A 22055-nucleotide genomic window follows, 5' to 3' on the forward strand; every position below is an offset into this window, starting at 1 on the left:
AAAAAAAAAAAAAAAAAAAAAAAAAAAGACATAACCACAAGTTGAAGGAACTATGACAGGCATCATATTTATAAAATGTTAAGCAATTTGAAACACCTTTCATATTATATGAGATCCTTACTCTGGAATAGAAGGTGAAATCTGCATGGGACCAAGATAAAACAAAGAGCCGAGGGGGAAAAGTGAGCCCTGACACTAACTCTCCCTTCCCTCCACGTTGCAGTGTACGCACTGTTCTCTTCTCCTGTGTGCGAGAAAGGCGGAAGCACACAGACACAGAGGAGTCGTTCCTTCTTTACCTGTCACACAAGGCTGTCTCTCCTATGTCTCCTCAGGGTCCTGAGCTCCTCCCGGCCTCGCTGCTTCAGCCAGATCTGACCTCTTTCCTGTGGATAGGCTAAGCTCCTTCACACCTCAGAACTTTTGCTCCAAATGTTTGTTTTGCCTGAATTGCCCTTGATCCTTTCTCTGCAGGGCAAAACATTTCATTATTCAACGTCACCTGTCTTGGAAATACAGATGGCTTAACCCTCTGACTTAGGATTTCCCTCTTTCAAATACTTTAAAAATGTGAGCTTTATTCTCTACCATACTACACCATATTTCCCAAAACATTAGGACTTTGCTGTTTCCCTTACCTTTTCTCTAAGGAGATGAAATCATGTAAGCAAATTTCATTTAGGACTTTATTTGCAGCTTTCTGAATTGAGGAATAGAGACAAGTCTTGTGGGTTAATACTTTTATCATTTTTCTTGTCTCTGCCTTTCTTCTAATCAATTAATAATTACCCCAAACTCAGACAGAGTCCCTGTGCTTTGAATTTTATAATTTAGATACATAAAATATATGCAAAATAGAAAATCAAGTGCTGAACTGTATGTGCCTGGATCCTAAGTACAGCAGTTCAGATAAAGGAGGGGGTGACATGTCTCATGCGAGAGGCAGCACGCGCTCCAATTCCTGCTTCTGCAGAGCTTCCCCTTGTCCTTAGGCCTCAGCTTACTGAGCACCACCCTGAGAGGCAAGTGCTTGCGGGCCCTGAGGAAACAGACCTGGTGGTTTTCCAGATGAACTGGAAGACAGAGGAAGGTCTGCACAGGATGCTAGGAAGGCAGGATGACACATACTCATCTAACATTTTCATTTCTGATATCCAGCCTTTCCACGTCCATCTATCTTTATTTACTTTCATTTTTTCTATTTCTATTTTTCTGCGCTCTGAACCTGCCTCTTCTTCTTTCCTTCTGTCTTTCTACCCCTGCATCCCCACCCTCACTACTGATGGCTTTGAGACCTTTCACTCTTGTTCCTCCCCTTCTCTAATCAGTTTTTCACTGTATCCCTGACTTCCAGCTACCCAGGTTTCTTCCTCCATAACCAGTATTGTTTACTTTTCACACACCTTCAGAAATAGTTTTTGCACATACACATTCCTTCCCTCTCTTTTAAAAGAACACATATGAAACTGTTCTACCCAGCACTCAGGAGGCTGAGGTAGGAAGATTGCAGTGAATTCAAGGTCAGCTAGACTACATGGTGAGTTCAAAGCCAGCTTGAACTGCACAGCAAGAACCCTAGCTCCAAAAAGAGCAGGGGAGAGGGAGGAAGGGAGGGAGACAGACAGGGAGAGGAAGGGAGACAGGGAGGGAGAGGGATAGGGAGGGAGAGACAGGGAAAGAGGGAGAGAGGAAGAGAGGGAGGGAGACGGGGAGAGAGGAAAGGGGAAAGGAGAGGGGAAGCGGAGGGAGAGATACACCATATAGTCTGTACTTGTTTTTCTTCACTTAAGAATATGTCTTAGGGGCCAGGGATATGGCTCAGTGGCACAGCACCTGTCTGGCAAGCACAAGGTCCTGAGTTTGATTCCTGATACAGTAAAAAGAATATATCAAAAAAAAAAAAAAAAAAAAAAAAAGAGAGACTATATCTTAGATATTGTTACTTATCAATACAGAAAAAACTTCCTCATTCTCTTTTACAGTTTCCGAGCTTTTTAGTTTATGGTCAGAGCATAGTATATTCAACAGCCCCTACTAATGGACCCTTGGGTTGTTTCCATTAATTTACTATTACAAACAATGTTGTTTTGTGCATGCTACTTTTGCACATGCATGAGTTTATCAATGGAGTTTATTTTTTACTTATTTTTTTTTTTTTTTGAGACACGTAGCCCTAGGCTGGCCTCAAACTCACAGCAACCCTCCTGCCTCAGCCTCTGGAATGCTCAGATTACAGGCAGGCACCACCATACCTGGCCCCTCAATGGAGTGAACTGCAAGTACTATGATTAACAGGTCAAAGGTAAGAGCACTACATATTATATACTGTCAAACTGCCTCCTTAGAGGTTAACAAGCAGTTAGGATTTCCAAATATAGCAAAGCTACCTAATTTGCCTCTCAGAGAGCAAAATATCTGAATTAGTTAAGATAAGTGCTTTTTACAATATAGCTTTGTTTTCAAGCACAAATAAGGATAGAGAAATTTTTTACATTAAGAAATGTGCATATTTGTTTTACTATTAATTTAACAGAGCAAATACCCCCCACCCCCAACTAGGTAAACTTCTATTTTGAGCATTTGGTGAAATTCTTACTTTATTGGCATACCTATGACAAATTCTTTAAAAAGACCCTATGCAAACAGTGCTTTAGCCTGGCCCCATTTCACCTTGCTCCTCATGGGGAAGACATACCTGAATGCGAACAGGAAAGCCAGTGTAGGTGCAAATGGCAGAAGAGGCGCCCCACAGCTGATTTCCTGGACCTGCCCCACCCAGGATGAACAAACGCTCTTGACTGCTTGGCATGGGAGACGGCAACTGGACCACGACTGCTGGGGGTCTGGTTACCGTGCCTCCGAAGACCCAGTCCCAGGTGCAGCTTGCTCCCATGCACCTCCTGCATGCTGTCTCCACGCTTCACAGTCCTGGCCAGGGCCTGCCTCCTTGAGCCACCCTGACCCGCTGTGCTCTCCCTGATTCCAAAGGGCTGGAGCAACCCTCACACCTAGCCACTGTTTTTTGAGACAAGGTCTCATTATGTAGTTCATGATGGCCTTGAACTCACTGTGTAGCCTAGGCTGGTCTTAACTTGTGGCATTCCTTCTGCCTCAGGCTCTTGAGTGTTGGGATTACAAGCATGTGCCACCATGCCTAGCTTCTTTTAATCATTTTGAACTTGCAGGCTGGTTTACTGCTTAGAACTTAGGGGAAAACCAGTGAAAAGGAGCCAAAGGCTCCAGTGAGGTCCTTCTCACACACTCTCAACTTGCTATTTGCCAGGGCTCTGCGCTGGAATGTCAGGCACTGATATATTTCAGGCAGAGATATTTTGACTTCTGTTCTTTTCTTCCTTTGGGATAGTTACCCATGAATCTCACAGAAGAGGTCCGTGCCACTTCAGGAAAGGATATGGGCATTCTTGGATCTAATGCCATCAAAATAGCACAAAAATCCTTAATTAATCCCAAAGTGAATCAACTGTTTTCCTTTTCTGCCATTAAGCTGCAATAACCCTCAACCCCCTTCTTTTTATACCAGCTGAAATACTTCAGTTAGTCTCTCCAAGAAGACACACCAGTCCCCCAATAACAATCCTCATCCTCCTCCTCACCGCCCCCACCCCTTTCTCACCAGTCACGTGGCGTGCACACATAAAAGTGAGGGACACTTGCTCACCTTGTGGGTCTCAGCCTGGCCCCCCAAAACAAAAGCCTGTGAGCTGGCTACACAGCCCTATCTCACTCTTGGCACTGAGTCAGCTCACCTTTTCCTTGGCTCCTCCAGTGTGGTTTTCCTGGTACAAAGCTGGGGCTAAACTCTGTCTCTAAGAACAGGTTAGGTCAGCACTGTCTCTTCTCTCTCTCTTTCAGGATGGGAATCTGCATTTATTTTTCAAATTTTTTATTAAATGTGTATTAGTACACAGTTGTAGTACATAATGTTCACATTCCTTGAGTGGAGTTGGTACATGTATGTAACACATCTTAATTTCTTTTTTCATCCTTTCTTCCTCTCGTCTCCCCTCATCTCTTGATCCCCTCCTCATCTGAGAAAGATCTCCCTACTTCCTATTATCTGTCTTTTATTTTGCTCTTTATTTATAATATATGTTTCTCATATAAAGAAACCGTGCAATATTTAAGCTTGTGTCTGATTTATTTCACTTAACATTATAGCCTAGAGGTGCACCCATTTTCCTTCAAATGATTCGTTTATCTTTCTTTATGGTAGAGCAGTATTCCACCATGTATAAATACTGCCCCTTCTCCTGGTGCTTACTCCTGCAATCTCTTACTTCTTTCAGTCCAGCCATGCCATGATTCCCATTGGAAACCTGTCACCTCTTCCAATTCCAACCCAAGCTGCCACTCTGTCCAACTCCACAGCACTCTTTCTCCTCTTTAGTCCTGACCGTGAGCCTTCCTGGGAGCAGGCTTTCTCTCTAACCCTGCCTCCTGCCCTCAGGTACTCCAAGCTGTCCTCTCTGGCAGAGGACTCCTCTTTTTCCCTTCACTGACACAAATCCCTTTCCCTAAAATATAATGACCTCAAATTTTGCCTCTCCTATTCCTACTCCCCCCAAATAAAGACCACTGAAAGAAGTCACATAAATGTGACCCAGCCAGGGAACTTGCAATGAATTTACCTAACCTGAACTCGGTTCTCTTCATGGAAGCTTCTTAGCCCTCTGGCCTCACTAAGCCTCTAGTTCAGTGTTACGGTTTAGATCAAGAATGGCCCCCAAAATTTTCATATGCTCAGAGGTGGGACTTTTGGAAGGTGACTGGATTACAGGAGCACTAGGGATGACTTGCTGCAAGGAGGCATGGCCTGTTTGAGGGTCAACAGAGACATGACCTGGAGGTTACATCTCCCTCCCAGGATCCTCCCTTCTCTCTCTGCTTCCTGGCTACCATGATATCAGTACCTTTTCCTCTGCTATGCCAGCCAGCCATGAACTAGAACTCTGAGCAAAAATACACTTCTCCTCCTTTAAGTGATAGGTGTGGAGTACTGTGTAACAGCAACAAAAAAGTGATGAAGACATTTAGTTTCATCTTAAACCTTAGACTTTCTTATTTCCTTCTATGACTTAACTTCTATGTCATAATTCCTAGAAACTCCCAATATAAAGATGCCCAACATCTGGCTCCAACAGGACCATTACAGCCTCCAATGACCATACCAAAGGAAGGAAGGGGCCACTGGCTGCAGGTTGGAGCATCTGAGATGCAAATCTGGAGTGATGGAGATGATGCCCAACCTGTTCTGGCTTTTGCTCCGCCAAGAGACCCCCTTCTATACACAATCAATTGCTTGAATATGCTGCAGCATGTAGGAAATGCAATGCTCAGTGCTAGAGTAGAGGTGTCCACCCACTGCGTTCTACACTGTGGTAACGCCTGCACTCTAACTTCTCTGACCAGAAAATTAGGGGCTTGCAGAATGTCTCTTAAAGGATTTCCTATTGTCTTAAAAGCATTTTCTAAAGTCTAAGCCTTTAGGTTCAGTTACCTGGGGAGCAGCCCGTAGGTAGATGAAGCCATGTAGGGAGAGCCGGCTGGCAAACTCCCGTAGGAGAAAAGAATGCCAGTCCTGATAGATATGCCATTCGACATCACTGAGGGAACCATTTTCAAAAAGATTCTTTGCAAAGATGTACCTGGTTAGGAATGTAAGTGGGATGGGGTGGAAGTGGGAAGGGCAGGGGAAGAATGGGAAAGGGAATGAAAGGCACAAGAAAGAGAGAAACAGCAAAATCAATAACCAACTTGTTCCATGTTTGTTCAAACCACTTAACCTTTCTAGCTCCTCATCAATCCTTAAGCAATCTGAATTCTTAACTCACAGCTCCCTCCCTGCTCAACAGTTTGATGGAAAATAGCAACTAGATGGAGTAACTCACTGTGGGGGTGGGGGGGGGGGGAGACTGGAAGAGGAACACATTGGCCCCCGACAATTTTCCCTGCTAGAAACCAGAGTATACAGCAGAGGGTGCATATAAACTTGAGCTTTTGAGATCTCCTTATTATTCCAGCAAGGCCTCAAACAAAAATCAAGTATAAAACCACCTACAACAGCATTTCATTTAAGTACCAAGAGCTTCCAAGTCTCCAACCATCCTTTTCTCTAGCTAAGAAGTGGAGAGGCAACTGTCTTTATGTGGTGTCATTCATAGAGCAGGAAATGCATTTCCCACTGACCTCAGTGTTACCAAGAAAGCAGGCTATCCTCTAAAGCTCTTATAGCTTGCTTCTGCTGCTGCTGAGCTTCTAGGTCAGATAAAAGAAAGCAAAAGGTAAAAATCAAACACACTTTTCTCCTTGCTTACTTCCACAACAAAAGGAGGATCTGATGAATAGGAAATCAGACCTAAGCAGAAACCATGGTTTCGGAGGGTCAATTCTGCTTTCAAACTTCACGTATCTAGATACAAAACAACAATTTCCATCTTTAACAGTGACCTCCAGTTTCTAAGGCAGTACTCAGCAACTGGCCACTTCTAGGAAAATGAAATTCAGAATCCCTGTGTAGGAATCGATCAGAGAAGTGCAGGCTGCAAGGCTGTGAGTGCCACCCTTGAGAGCAGGTCTCAGTGTAACTCTGCAGGACCTAATCCTGACTCCAACGTTCACTAGCCACGTCACCTTAAGAAGTCACCTGAACTCTCCCAGCCCACTGTCCTAACTGCATGTTATTATACTCATAAAGTCCTTGGAAGAGTGTTCTGGCTTATATCTATCTAGATGTCCTCCCCAAAGTCTCATGTGCTAATAGGTGGGGCTTTTGTGGGGTGACTGAATCATGGGTGTATGATATGAGATCATGGGTGTGTGACACTGGATTAGTCCACTGATGGGTTTACAGCTGGGTGTGATGTTGGGAGGTGAAGCCTGGTGGGGAGAGGGGGGTCACTGTGGGTGTGGCTTGGAAGGATACATATATATATATATTCCCTCTTGCCTTGATGGTTGCTGCTCCCTGCCTGCAACGCCATGGATTGTTTTTCTTCTGCCATGCTGCCCTGCCTTGGAGCTGGCTGGCTATGAACTGAAACCTCTATAAACCGTGAGCTAAAATAAACTTTTTTCTTTTAAACTGTGGGTGTCAGGTATTTTGTCCAAGCAATGAGAAAGCAACTAAGACAAAAAGTGACTCACACAGCATTCAGGTATCTTTTAGTTATAATTAAAATGCTTTTTGCTAGGCTACGAAAAGGTTAATTTGGAAACAATGAAGGAAATTCTTCCAGTTTGGTACAGTCTAGCTATAGTCTAGCTGAAGACAATGAAGAAAAGTAACTCCAGGTCTGAAAAATGCTCAGTTTCTTCAAGGAAAACTAGATGAAATTTCCACCTTATAGAGAAAAATTAGTAAGTCCTCTAAAGAGGGCCTTTCTGCTCCCCAGAATGAGCACTTTACCTACTCCCCCAAAGCTAGTGGTGATGGGTGAGGAAGGGATAGTAGGGGAAGGTGGTAAGCACTCATGGACAGGGAGCTACACAGACTGCATGCAGGTGCTGTGGAAAATAAGGGTCAAGTACCTAACAGCTGCGGCCTCTGCTGTAAAACCAACCACATGCTAGCCTTCCCTTTAACTCGATCCAAAAAGTCTTAGATTTCTTCACCCTTGTACTCCACTCTCCCAAATAACCCATGTTCCTCCTCTGGGACACAGACCACACCACGTGAGCATGAGTCCAGTCCCTGCTTAACTATGATATTTATGGCCAGGAATTGGTCTGCCTTCTCCATTGCAGCCCCAGGTTCAAGCCTAGTACCCAAAAGAGACATTCAATAAATCTGTGCTGAGCAAATAAAAAGATGCTCCCCAACCCCAACAACCACCTCATGCTTACCACTGAGATACAACCCCAGCCCTAGAATGAATTTGTAGAATAATAGAAAAGGTCTCAATTACCCTCCAAGATTAGAATTTGGGATTTGCTATCCTTTTTATCTAAAAACGCCCTCTCTGATGAAAGCACCTGAAATGCTGTAGCTCCTCATAGTGTAATCAATTCTTACCTCTCTCTTTTTAAGTAAACATTAAGATCTAGGCAGCTTCTTAACAAAGCATTTCTAATTAACAAAGTATTTCTATTTCTCTGTCTTCCTCTGAGAGGGATCTTGCATGCTACCTCACTAAGGGTCTAGAATTCAAAAGATCAACTGTGTATGTTTCCAAGCAACCCAGGTGATTATTTGTAATTCAACTTCCCACTCCGGGAGACAAGGCTTTGTGGAGAGAGGAAAACAGGCTGCAGTGCGGCCAACAGTGAAGAAAGAACTAAAACTCAGAGCTCATCCATCACGAGGCTCACATTTAGCCATCATGGAGAGCAGCTTCTCGGGGCCTAGAAAGAAGGCATGTGTAGCCCCTAGAGTTCTGTCTCACATCTTACATGAGTCTGAGGTAAAGTCAGAACAAGCACAATGAACCTTGATTTCTTTCTTCCAGGAGGCTTTATGAGAGCACAGGGAAGCAAAACTAGTTTATCTAATTTGGAATTAAATGGGTAGCCAACTAAATGTCTTCAGCAGTGAATAGAAAATGAAAATGCCACATCTTTCATTCTGATAGATCAACAGGGCTTAAGTAAGGCAGAATTTTGCTTGAAAGTACCATTTCACTGACAAAAGTCATTTGCAACCTTCGAATACAAAAAACCTGAGCAGTGTCCTGACTTCATCTCCAGGAGTCCGCACCCCAAGTCACGCTCTGGTCTTCATGGCAGAGCCAGGAACTCAGAAGCGCGGCTAGGCTACCTCTTCTCAAATAGATGGGCTTCTTCCCACGCTAGCTGCTGATCTTTATTGGAAGTGACCCTACATCTCCCTCCCCCAGGTGGTCAGGATGCGCCCTTCCCCTGAAGTGACACACGTACGTACTTGTTTTCAACTCTAGACGCTGGAGAGCAGTAAGCCCTGTCACAAAAGGAGTTTTAAAAAAAAGGCTAAATTGAGACAGAAGCCAATTTCATGATATGCTATTTTCGCCTAGACATCCTTTCTTGATGAATAAAAAAGGATGAATACATATTCTGTAATCATTTTAGGAATACACATTTTAAATCCATCTACTTTCTTCTTAAAGGTAATAACCAACCATCTGGTTTCTGAGACATGCACCTCTACTACCTGATCTATTCTGTGCCTTTTAGCATGTAATGGTTATAGCAGGTAGCTACCAGCTTGCCTCTATGCAGTAAAATAAGGAAACATAAGGCAATCAGTGGCGATGTGGGAAATTCAATGCATTTAGCTTATGAAAAACATAATCTCTTCTTGACATATATGAATATGATATCTCAGTAGAATTACAACTTTGGACAAATTTGTATAAAGCTGCCTTCACAAAGAAGACAATTTTTCAAAGTACAGCCTTCAATAACTACAGCAATACATGGCCTGTGGAAAAAGGGAAAACACAGACCTGAAGAAGGGGTTTGTGACTGGCAGAGGGTTTGGCATCTTACCTGTCACTATACACAGACCTCTCAAAGATCTGCACGGGCTTCTTGGCCTGTAAGGCTTTCTCAGGGAAGGGCTCCAGCTGTACTTTCAGGCGGCTCATAAAGGAACAGGTCTGGAATGTGTAGGACCACCGTGCTGGCTCCTGGTACATCATGTCCAGCAAGTTTCCCAAGCTTTGGGTAGTTTGGCCCTAAAGGGGATTTTAAAAAGGGAGAATTTCCTATAAGGTGTATAGGAAATAAGAAGATTTAATACTCAATGAAAAACGAAATGATAAATTTTCTTCCACTAAAAATATACAATCAGTGCCAGGCATGGTGGCACACACCTGTAATCCCAGCACTAGGGAGGCTGAGGCAGGAGGATCACTGCAAGTTTGAGGCCAGCATGGGCCACAAAGTGAGCTCAAGCCTGGCTTGAACTACATAGCAAGACCCTGTCTTTTAAAAAAAATACAATCAGATCATCCTGCTTAGTTGAAACCATAAAATTAAGGAAGAGATTTTGCTACCTCATTAGACAATAATTTGATTGAGGAAGATGACATGCCACCTGCAATAAAACAAAGAGTAAAGGCGAAACTATACATAGAATTAATACATTCACTGATAGATGGATCTGTGGAGTCTGTAGGGAGGAGTTAATAAATAATCATCTAAAATTCTACTTTGATCAAATTTTTCTACTGCAACACTATATTGCTTCTCTTTTGAGATTCCATCAGTGGCTATTTCTTTCTAAAACTTTAAAGTAGGTAAGAAAGCAACTGTTTATTTGAAAGTCCAACCAACCAAACAAAACAAACCTTCTTCTAGAGAGTGAACTGAAGTTGAAGAGTTTCACTTAGTATATGCAGGTGGGAAAAAGGAGGGGATACTCAGGACCCCCAGATTATTTTCTGGACTCTTCCACTGACTTAATGCAAAACTGAGTTTTGTGCAAAGCACTTTGGACCTACATTTATTCATGCAAAGCACTCTGGAGCTGCACTTATTCACTGAATCATCATTAACTAAAGGTCTGCATAGATGAAGTGCGTATGGGCCAGGGGTACACAAGGAGTATAGAAAAAGGAAGTAACATTTATGTCAATGCTCACTATGCAATATTATTTCACTTAATCTTCAAAACAACTTCATGAGAAAAGGTTGTTATGTCCATTTTGCAGAGGGGAAAGTCTACTCAAAGGATAACTTATTTGCCAAAGGTCTCATGAGGTTTAGTAAGTGTTGAATCTATTTTTTTATTCTAATGCCTCTCAGTAAAGGTGAGTAAGACCTGGTTTCTGGACTCAAAGAATTCACCATGCAAATGTGAAGGTGAAGACTAAAATATAAATAGCTAGAATACAAGGCAGATCACATGATAAAGGGCCAATTCCATATGGTGGAGGGAATCTCAGAAGTTTCTAAAAAAAAAAATGACCTTAAACTGCAAAGTAAATGATGAGTGAAATTTTCATGGACGGAAATGGAAATTAAGGAGAGAGCATTTTGCTGGGTATGGTGGCGCATGCATGTAATCCCAAAACTCAGGAGGCTGAGGCAAGAGTACTTCTGCAAGTTCTAGGCCCGACTGAATTACACAGGGATACCCTGTCTCAAAACAAAACAAAACAAAACAAAACCAAACAAAACAAAACAAAACAAAACAAATCTACACAAAACTAGAGACAGGTTCAGGTGAAGATAAAGATAAAGATAAAGATATGGCATGGAGTGGGTAAGGTTAAACAAGAAGTGGTCCAAGCTGGCTAAAAAGCATTCCTGGATTACACAGCAGGTTCCCAGCTCTTTGAAAGGCTTCAGCAGAAGCAATGTGTATAGAGGTGAGTGGATCTAAAAACTATTTAACTCAGAGGTGTCTTTAGGATTTCCCTCCTTCCAATGCTTTAATGCACAAACACACACCACCCTCACAAACAGCCCCTAAGAGCTGCAGGATGAAGAGGAGGGAAAGCTGGACTCTCAAGCCTCTGATGGTATGTATCCCTGGAAACTACAGGAGCAGCCCGTGATCTGTCATATAGTTTACATACAAGCAGGTGTAGTTTACATACAAGCAGGTATAGTAGGTAGACTAGGTATGGGCTACTGCACCAGTGGGTTTTTGGGCTGTCAGAGGGAGAATGTTCTGGAGGAAAAATCATTTACATAATTTCTTGAAGAATTCATCTCAGCTACAGACCAAATGCAAATGTACAAGCAAATAATGGGATAATAACTAGATATAAAAATATTCTGCAGTTCAAAAGGAGAGAGGACCAATCTATGGGCTTAGGCAGAGATGTTTGAAACAGAAAGAAAATCAGAAATATCTCAATAGAATTCAAATAAGAATAGGGCGTCATAAACCAAAAAAAAAAAAAAAAAAAAAAAGGAGCAATACAAAGATGATGTTGATGAAAAGACACAACTGCCAAAGAAAAACACTCCAGAAAGACAGTAACTAGAAAACTAGGCACTATAGCAAACACAATTAGTAAATCCAGCCAGGCATGGTGGCACATACCTGTGATCCCAGCACCTGGGAGTCTGAGACCAAAGAACTGCTGTGAGTTTGAGGCCAGCCTGGGCTCCATAGTGAGTTTAAGACCATCCTCAACTACACAGCAAAACTCAGTCTTAAAAACAAAAACCCAAAACCAAAACAAATTAGTAAGTCCATACTGAACCCACTTAGTAGATCCAATTAGATGACCTATACTGAATACTACCTTAAGAAATTATCCCCAAACTAAGAGGAAAAAAAGAATAAAATTATGAAAAAAGAAAAAGACATGTTAGGATAGCCAATACACATGGTAATGTAGCTGTAGGGTATTTATGCTTTTGTTTTTTAATCTATAATTCTTTTCTTTTTCTTTGCTCCGGAGAGGTACTTCAAAATGTAATATCACTTGTGTTCTACCTGCTGGCAACTAGTACAATTTTTTTTTTTTTTGGAGACAGTCTTGCTATGCAGTTTAGGCTTGCCTCAAACTCACAGCAATCTTCCTGCCTCAGCCTCCCAAGTCCTGGGATTACATGGGTGTGCCACCATGCCTGGCTCAGGACAATTTTGTATCAAAACAACTGATGAAAGGGTGCCAAAACTATCTCTTAGAACTTCAATGTACAGTTGACCCTTTATGATCTGTAGTTCTGCATCTGTAGATTCAACGAAATACAGATTGAAAATATCTAAAAAATGAATATTAACCATTGTTACCCTCTTATTATCTTGTTTTGAAATTGTTTTATTTTTTCTCTTTAAAATAAAAAGAATTGGATATCTAAAACCAGAAAATATCTAAAAAAACACAAAATTGTGTTTGTACTGAATACATGCACTTTATTCTTATCTTTATTTCTTAATATAGCATATATCCTCACATAGAAATTACTTTGTATTCTGTATTACAAGCAATCTAAACACGACCTAGAGTATACCAGAGGGTGTCCTGTAGCCAATCCCCTGCACATACTGAGGGACTACTGGACCCCTAGCTCAGACAAAGCCACTTAATCAAGTAGACAATTTACCTTCTCAAGAGATAAGAGTTCAGAGTATCCACCCAAAAAAGAATAAAGACTTCTACTCATAAGGTATGCATCTCCGTCACCAGTGAGAATCACTAGCTAACAGGAATATGTATTATCTTGAGATGTTCAGGAAAGGAAAAGAAGGTTCCATGATACAACTAGGAGTACTAATTAAGAGTGAACTGATGAAAAAGGAGCTAAAATCAAGAAAAAAATTAAAGAAAATATTGAGATTCCACCAGAAAAATTCACTGAGTACTAAGACTTTATTACACACATACACTCACAGATGTGCAAGTGTACACACAGGCACACAGAGGACCTAGTAAAAAGTTACAGTTCACTAAAAATAAAACACTCCCCCCAAAAAAACTTAATGAAGGGGGAAAAGACACAAATTACTTATAAAGAAAAAAGCATCCCAAGAATGTAACAAATTCCTACAACAGAAGCTACTAAAGATGGTTTTAGACAAGAACCACCCAGAAATTACAACACCCACATAGATAGTATTCATTCTGGGAAAAGGAAAAAAAAAAACCTCTAGACTGTATCCCAGCCAACTGGAAAATAAGTCAAAATAAAGAATTAAGAAATGTGAAATGTGGGCTGGGGTCACGGTTGAGCGGTAAAAAGCCTGTCTAGTACACACAAGACCCTGGGTTCATTCTCTAGCACTGAGAAAGGAAGGGCGGAGGCAAAGAGGATACAGTGAAGAAAAAGCAGCAGTCAGGGAGAAACCAGAACACTTCACTGGAAACTATTATCATGGTAGTTGTGTATATTAATGCCAGTTTAAGAATCATTGTGAAGGGCAATTTTATACCTCAGAAACATTCTAAGTCTGTAGCTCTGCACATGATTTCAATACACCTGAAGGGGGAGTCTGGAAAAGAAGGCAATAAAAAAATTTTTTTCCCCACAGAGATTCCATTAACATTGTGGTAGCATTAACTATGTATATTTTAATTTAAATATTATCACTGGCAGAATAAAAGAAGTTCTCTGAATGGAGAGGAAAATGAAAGAAACTTTAAAATATAACAAGAAGGAAAAGGAGAAAGAGAAGAGAAAGAAGAGGTGGAGGAGGAGGAGAGAAGGAGGGACAGAAGGAGAGAAAGGAAGAGGAGGAAAAGCAAGCACAGAATAAGATGCCAGACACAGTCATGATAAAGGAAAAAATCCCCAAGGAAGGTGAACTGTCAGACAGTAAAAACCAAAATTTCTGCTCATAAGAGAAACACCTAAAACAAAACAGATTACTTTAAAACAAAGGGAAAGCAAAATCTATCAAGCAGATGCAAATAAAAAGAATGTATATGTTGTACATTATATCAAGAGAAAAGCATTAAGTGCTACAAGGAGGCTTTTAAAAAAATACTATAAAATAAAAAAGATTTCATAAAGAAGTCATGAACCTTTATACAGGGAATACTAAAGCAGTGAAACACAGATATAAAGCAAAGCAAATTCAAAATACAAGATGTTTTTATGCTTTGTCACTTTTATACTTACATTGTCTGTCCTTCTTTACAGGCTATGTGAGTATAATTTGTAGATATTACTTACTTACTTATTGTCTTTTTCAGTTCCACTGTGCAGTTCAGGCTGGTCTTGAATTCACTATGTATCCCAGGCTGGCCTCGAACTCACAGTAATCTTCCTGCCTCAGCCTCCCAGCTGCTAGGATTACAGGTGTGCACCACCACACCCAGCTGACATTACATATTTTTAAACACAGTTATCTTCATTGGATAGAACTGAACATGGGTTGCTAAGAACAGGTATCCTCTATTTCTTCTATCACTCTTTCTCTCATTCATTCATCTTCATTCATTTATTCATTTAGAGACAGTCTCACTTTGTATTTCAGGCAGGCCTTGAACTCACTAGGTAGCTCATGTTGGTCTCAAACTGGCAGCAATCCTCCTGCCTCAGCCTCCTGAGTGCTGGGAGTTCTCTCTGTCTCTTATTCTTTTTTGTTTTTCTCTGTCAGGAGACTGTGTGTGAGAGAGAGGGCCAGTTGTCTTTTTAACTTTTCCCCTCCTTTGTTTTTTAAATGTATAGATGCATGTCCTGGGGATTTAAAAATTCCAAGGCTGGTTTACTAATTTAAGGCATGCTTATTTCTGGAATATTTTTTTTTTTTAGAGACAGGGTCTTGCTGTGTAGTTGTAGGCTGGCCTTGAACTCATGATGATCTTCCTGCCTCAGCCTCCCAAGTGCAGGGATTATAGGCATGTGCCACCATACCCAGCTCAATTTCTAGAATACTTAAGCAAAGAAAGCAACTCCTTGTTGCCAGAATTCCTCAAAGGACAGGGAAGAAAAAGGGAGAATGTTGATATGCAGATTTGAAGTAATTTGTAAAAATATTATTTTCAGTTCTGTGACATTATTGTGGAAAATTAAAGTTGTACAATATTTAATTCAGGCATGTGCCACATGCTAATGGTAACCACACGGGGGTAGGGCCTAGGCATCACGCTCCTGTCCGCAAACTCTTCAGCTCGTAAGTCTACTGTGTCTGAACTGTGTGCTCTCTTGTTTATCCTTTTTCCTTAGTGGGATTGTAAGCTATCATCTGTCAACCTGTGAATCTTTAAAGTATGATTCAGGTATTGTTGAATTCTTTACCATGCAATTAAAAATTACAGAGAAAATAAATAAGATCTAAAATTAAAAACACAAAGACAAAACATAATAAAAGCACAAATTTTAACACATCTCTCAAAATTTAAAAAAAAAAAAAATCCCACAAATGAGAGGTCAGAGAATTACATGATTATTTTTTACACCTATCTGAATCTGGGATACATCTTCAACAATTATTAAATTTAGATGTTTCAATTATTCCTTAGAAGTGTTTTATAAACAACGGCATCTTAGCACTGATAAAGTAAGTCACACCAAACTTTATACTTTAATATACACCATTTTTAAAAGTTCATAGCACACTTACCAAAACTGATAATTCATAAACCATGAAGAAAATCTTAGAAGTTACCTAAACTGGGAACTATTAAACCATACTGTCCTACCATAACAAAAGTCAAAGTAGAAGCAACAGACTAATGAATGCACACACTACTAAAAAATGCAAAATACTTTAACTACTGGGCAAAGAATAAGTCAAAAGTACAATCATAAACTCTTCCGAAATTTCAGTCAAAACTTTGTCAAAACCTCAAAATATGGCCAAAGCTTACCCAGTGTGGTGGCACATGTCTGTAATCCCAGCACTTGGGAAGCAGAGGCAGGAGGAGCACTGTGAGTTTGAGGCCAGCCTAGGCTACAAAGTGAGACTCAAAAAAACAAAGTGTCTCAAAAAACAAAACCAAAAAGGGCCAAATCTTATTTCACAAAGAAAATTCCCAGTTGCAACTGCTTTTATTATTAAAATGGAGGGGCACACAAACTAATCACTTAGCCTCAAGAGGTTTATAAAATGCAAAGAAAGTTGGAGACTAAAAATGAATAAACTCAAAGGCAAAAATTAATGAATGAGAATGCAAGTCCCAATAGAATTAAAAACAAAAATCCACTAACTGGGTCTTTTAAAGGAGAAAAAACAATCATCTATCAGATCTATTCCTTCCCAACATATTCATGCAAGTAAGAAACACCAGACAAAAAATATAATAATTCTAGATACAGAAGACTATAAGTATAAGAAAGTACTAATTTCATACTATTAAATTTGAAAATCTCAACAAAAGCACAATTTTCTAGGAAAGTGAATTCACCAAAGTTGACTCAAGAGGGAATAAAAACAAACAAAAAAGAAACAAACCCCGAATAATCACCAAGGGAAAAAACAGGTGCTATTAACTATTCCCCCAAGTACCACTTAATCCATACAATTTTAAAGACAATTTCTATTAACCTTCAAGAAATAGATAATTCTTATGCTAAAAAGATGCAAAACCTCTCAATTTGCTTTCATAACCCCAATGGTAAAACCCGTCAAAAACTGTTCACACAAACAGTAATACCAATTAAATGTACATGCAAAATTGCCAAAAACATACTAACAAATTAATGGAACAATACTACACTTTGACAAAAATTCATTCTAGAAATGTGAGGATGGTACTATTATCAAAGCTATGACTAAGAGATTAAAAAAGAAAACCTTGGGGGTTAGGGGTGTGACTCAGCGGCAGGGAGCTTGCCTAGCATGCTTGAGGAGCTGAGTTCAATCCCTAGCACCCATGGTTATCTCACTAGATGCTAAAGAGGCTTCTACTGGAAATTCAACTTTAGATTCTGACAAAAACAGTTAATGTCCTAGTAAAATGATTCTTCTTCCACATGCCCTCTTGCAATGAATAACAAACAGCAACTTAAAACTGACAAACTAGATGTAACTTCATTAAAGACAGAACAAGATAAGGATGACTACCCTCACTGCTCTTATTTAATATTATTCTTGAAGTTCTACTGAAAGGAAGAAAATAGAGATGCAGTATTGGAAAACTCTTCCAATGATTACTACTTAAAGACAATTATCATTTTATAAATCCCAAGCACACATATAGAGAGAATTAAGTCTTACAAGTCAAATATATGGTAATCGGCTGCTTTCCTTCAAATCTATGACAACCAATTTGAAAAGATAACAGGAAAATACAAGTCACTGTAACAACAAAATATATATTCTTCTAAGGAATAAACTAAACAAGAAAACTATGCAGATAAGTAGCTAAACATTTGTGAAAAAAATAAAGAGTTCTACCACTTTTAAAGTCACACAAAGCATAATACTATTAAAGCAAGTGAAAGACATATAGGTGGATGCTTTTAAAATTTTGGGCTTTGAGGGCCGGGCGTGGTGGCACATGCCTGTAATCCCAGCACTTGGGAGGCTGAACAGGAGGATCATTGCGAGTTTGAGGCCAGCCTGGGCTACAAAGGGAGTTGAAGGCCAGTCTGAACTGCATAGTGAGACCCTGTCTCAAAAAGACAATCAAGAAAACAACCAAAAAAAAACCTTGGGCCTTGGGAGACTTTTTTTTTTTTTAACACTTTAGTATCAAAGGCAGTAAGTCTGAAGAAAAGATGGACAGATCTGACTACATAAAAACTAAACTATTATATTCCCAAATATATCATATACAAAGATAAAAGAAAAACGACACATTGGGCAAAATTATCAATAATATGTATAAGAGTTAATTACTATACACATATTGAGTTCTTATGAGACCATTATAAAAAGATAAAAGATCTCAATAAGAAAAAAGGTGGCAAGGGGTGAAGAGACAGTACACTAAAGGATAATAAGTGGATGATGAGCATATGTTCAACTCACTGGTAATCGAAAACATAAAGTAAGATTTTCTTCTCTCTCACATTAGCAAGGATAAAAGGAATAACACCTAGTATTGCTGCAAGTATGAGGAAATTGGTACAATTTTTCTGTAGGGAAATTCTGTAAAACACAATACAAGTATCAATAATGTAGATAATTTCTGGACATCAAAATTCTAATTCTAATTTATCCTAAGAAAATATATAAGTACATAAAATTTGGCTATTAATAAACGAAGATCTAGCTATAAGAGATGTCTGTCATTGAAACATTGTTAATAATAGGCAGAAATTAGAAAATTAAACCAATCCTCAAAGGACTGGATAAATGATAATACTGTATTATGTAGGGTATTATAGCTAATAGCCACTAAAATGACAGTACTATGAGAGGGAAACTTTACCTATTAAGTGACAAACAGGTGACAATCACTTTTTGTTTGAGATAGGCTCTTGCTAAATTGCCCAGGCTGGTCTGGAATTCTTGATCCTCCCACTTCAGGCTTCAGTGTACTGGGATTATGGGTATGCACCACTACACACATCTGGCTCTACACGATTTTTGTATATATATTACACCTATGTAAATATATACTCACTTTCTCCTCTGCAGAAAAAAGTATAGAAGGACAAAAATGACCATTCTACTGGATAATGGGATTACGGGAATATTAGTTATCTGCCCAATAAATGATGCCAAAATTTAGTGGCTTACACAGAAAACATTCATTATCAGTTTCCATGGGGCTGGAATTTGGGAAGCAGCTTAACTAGGTGGTTCTGCCTCAGGGGTCTCAAGAACTTTCAGTCAAGATGGTGGCCAAGGTCACCATCACCTGAATCAGGTGGTGTACTGGGACTGAGGGACTCACCTTCCAAGAGAGCCACAGCTGTTGGCAGGATGCCTCAGTCCTTACCTTACAGACCTTCCGATGGGGCTTCATGACATGGTGGTTGGCTTCCCCTAAGCATGACAGAGACTATAACATCTTTTTTGACCTACCCTAAAAAGTCACACTGTTATTTCTGTGACATTCTAAGTATTAAAAATAAGTGTTACCAGGCATGGTGGTACATGACCGTAATCCAGATACTTGGGAAGGTAGGGCAGGAGGACAAGTTCAAGGCCAATGTTATAATCAGGGCTTGCAAGGGAACAGATTTAACACAGGACACATAATTTATAGGATTACTTCATAATATTCACCCAAAAAGTCAAATACAGCAAAGTGCAGGAACCTGTCCACGCATCAGAGACCCAAAGCATCCAGCTGAGGGCCTGGACCCCACAGCAGTGTCCTGCATGAGTCCTGCCAGAGGCCCAGAGCCCACAGCAATGTTCTCCATGAGTCCATCCAGAGGCCTAGAGCCCACGGCAATGTCTCATGCAAGTCTGCAACACGGATATGCACCCTATAGGCCCAAAGGCCACTGGAGAAAGCTAGAAAGTCTGTGCCAGAAGGCTGAGGGGTCTGCACTGGAGCCAGGAAATAAAGCTCAAGGTGAGGACCAGAGCTCCCACGAAGAAAACAGCAGCCATCCCTGGCACAGCAAGGACCCAAGCTCACCCACAACAAGAACACCAAGTTTTGTATCGGGAAAACCAGCCACAACAAGCATCTCCTGGAAAAACAACAGCATGCAATCTTTTCCTCCCATTCTCCTTTTATGCTCCTTAGGCAACAATCCTCAGGGGGATCTTCCATGCCCCAAAACTACACTGACTCAGTTCAATGGGGGGTTTGCACTCAAGTTGACCATTAATTAATGCACCACAGCCAACCGGGACAACTTACCTAGACTATCTCAAAATAAAAAATAAATTGGGTGTGGTGATACATGCCTGTAATCCAGCATTTGGGAGGCTGAGGCAGGAGGATCACCATAAGTTCAAGGCCAGCCTAGACTACATAGTGAATTCAAGACCACCTTGAACTACCTGGAAAGACTCTGAATCAATCAAACAACCAAACAATCATCCAACCAACCAACCAAACAACCAACCAGGCTGGCCTAGTATACACAATGCCTAGTTCAATCCCTAGTACTGAAAAACACAAAAACACACACACACAAAATCACTAAGTCCAGCTCTTACTCAAGGGGAGGAAAACTAAGCTACACCTCTTGAAGGGAGAAGTATTCATTCAGTTTGTAGACTACTTTAAAATCCCAATCATTCAGTTTGTAGACTATTTTAAAATATGATTGGTGGCATATTCAGAAAAAATATGTAATTTATTTATAAATGAGAAAGTTAATTTCATTAATACATGAACATATATACACATGCACATATAAAGGCATAAAGAGACAACTTAAAAATCCTAAGCACAATGTGCCTTCCACAAAAGGTAACACAATTCCAGTCTGAATAGCAGAAAAATGGTATCCAAACAAGTTCTGTGATATTCTGCACCATTTAGATCACATCCAGAATATCCTGTTTGGCTCTGAGAGCCACACTTAGCAAATCTGAAGTGGAAAATGAACAAACTGGAGCTCACCATTTAGATAAGTTACTCCAGAAATGAAGAACAATCTGGAGGGAAACTGGAGGTGTCTGCCTTAAAGAGGTTAGACTTAAGGGGGAGAGAAAGACTAGGGTAATTCATAGCCTTCCCTGTACACAGGTGGAAAAGTTAAAAGAGGTAGGAGGTAGAACGTGAACCAGTCAGGTCATGTGTTCAGTCACCGCAACATGATGAACTGTTTAACAGAGTTGGTAAAACAAACCTTGAGCCATTCAGTGGATTTCCCAAGTGGCTACAGAAGAAATATACAGAGCCAGACAGGGCACGGTGCTGCCACTCTCTGTTATTCTAAGGTTCATGTCTAAACTGGTCTTTCCCTACACATACTGGTATGGAGGATGTTGAAGCCAAGGCCTCTGCTAAAGCAGCGGACCTGACAATAGGGTCTAAGTCATGAGGTGTAAATAAAACACCTGGTACTTCGTACAGTATAGTGCCCAGCACATAATGCAGTAAGTGCCTGGCTTATGAACATCCAAGTTGTAAACTTTTACAGGTGCACTGTATGAGACACAGGTGTACTGTGTAAGACTCACTTTGTTAGATTTTGAATGAATCCAATTTATGAACATTCTCCTGGAACAGAACGCATTCATAAGTCAGGAACTTACTGTTCACTATGTGCTTTATGGATTTCAGCTACTACATGTATTGACTCAGAGTATGATGGAATGTTCTGTAAGGTCCCTTCCAATTTCTGAGACTATAATAAAGTTAAAGTCACTATCACTATTAATCCTGATGGTCTGTTGCAGTAATAATACACTTAAGGGTAGGAATGACAAAATTAATCTCCAAAGGTGGGATGGCTGGACATCCTACCTTTGGGAAATCACATAGAGCAGAGGTAGACACTTATACTGTACAGACAGATAAAAAGCACAAAAAAAACCAAAATTAAACATATCAAACGTCAAACTGGTGGATGTGGTCTGCTTTTTAGAATGAAGCTATTTTTAAAAATTAATTATTTAATTTTTTTTGAGACTGTGTTTTGCTATGCAGTTCAGGCTAGACTTGAATTCACTATGTAGCCCAGACTGGCCTCGAACTTGCAGTAATTCTCCCGCCTCAGCCTCCCATGTGCTGGGACTACAGGCGTGTGAGACCATGTCCAGCATGAAGTTATTTTAAAAAGGAAATTCAAACTGAGCTACTTCATCTCCTCAGAGCAAATTAAATTATTACAATTAGGTTACTCAC

The 22055-nt window shown here is 40.2% G+C and overlaps 1 protein-coding gene across 2 annotated transcripts in view; it reads right to left on the reverse strand.

The window, feature by feature from the left end:
* The window catches only part of Dguok (deoxyguanosine kinase), a 33981-nt gene that overhangs the window by 2369 nt on the left and 9557 nt on the right, over positions 1–22055 (reverse strand). Inside the window, exons 3-4 of one of the 2 annotated variants that reach the window (XM_005385533.2) lie at positions 9484–9671; positions 5519–5666 (exon numbers count right to left, since the gene is read on the reverse strand). In XM_005385533.2, the coding sequence (XP_005385590.1) occupies positions 5519–5666; positions 9484–9671 (336 nt within the window). The remainder of the gene's footprint in view (positions 1–5518; positions 5667–9483; positions 9672–22055) is intronic. The other variant, XM_005385534.2, reaches the window with a different exon arrangement.

This window comes from Chinchilla lanigera, unplaced genomic scaffold, assembly GCF_000276665.1.
Source record: "Chinchilla lanigera isolate Chin_1 unplaced genomic scaffold, ChiLan1.0 scaffold00023, whole genome shotgun sequence".
NCBI classification, from domain to species: Eukaryota; Metazoa; Chordata; class Mammalia; order Rodentia; family Chinchillidae; genus Chinchilla; species Chinchilla lanigera.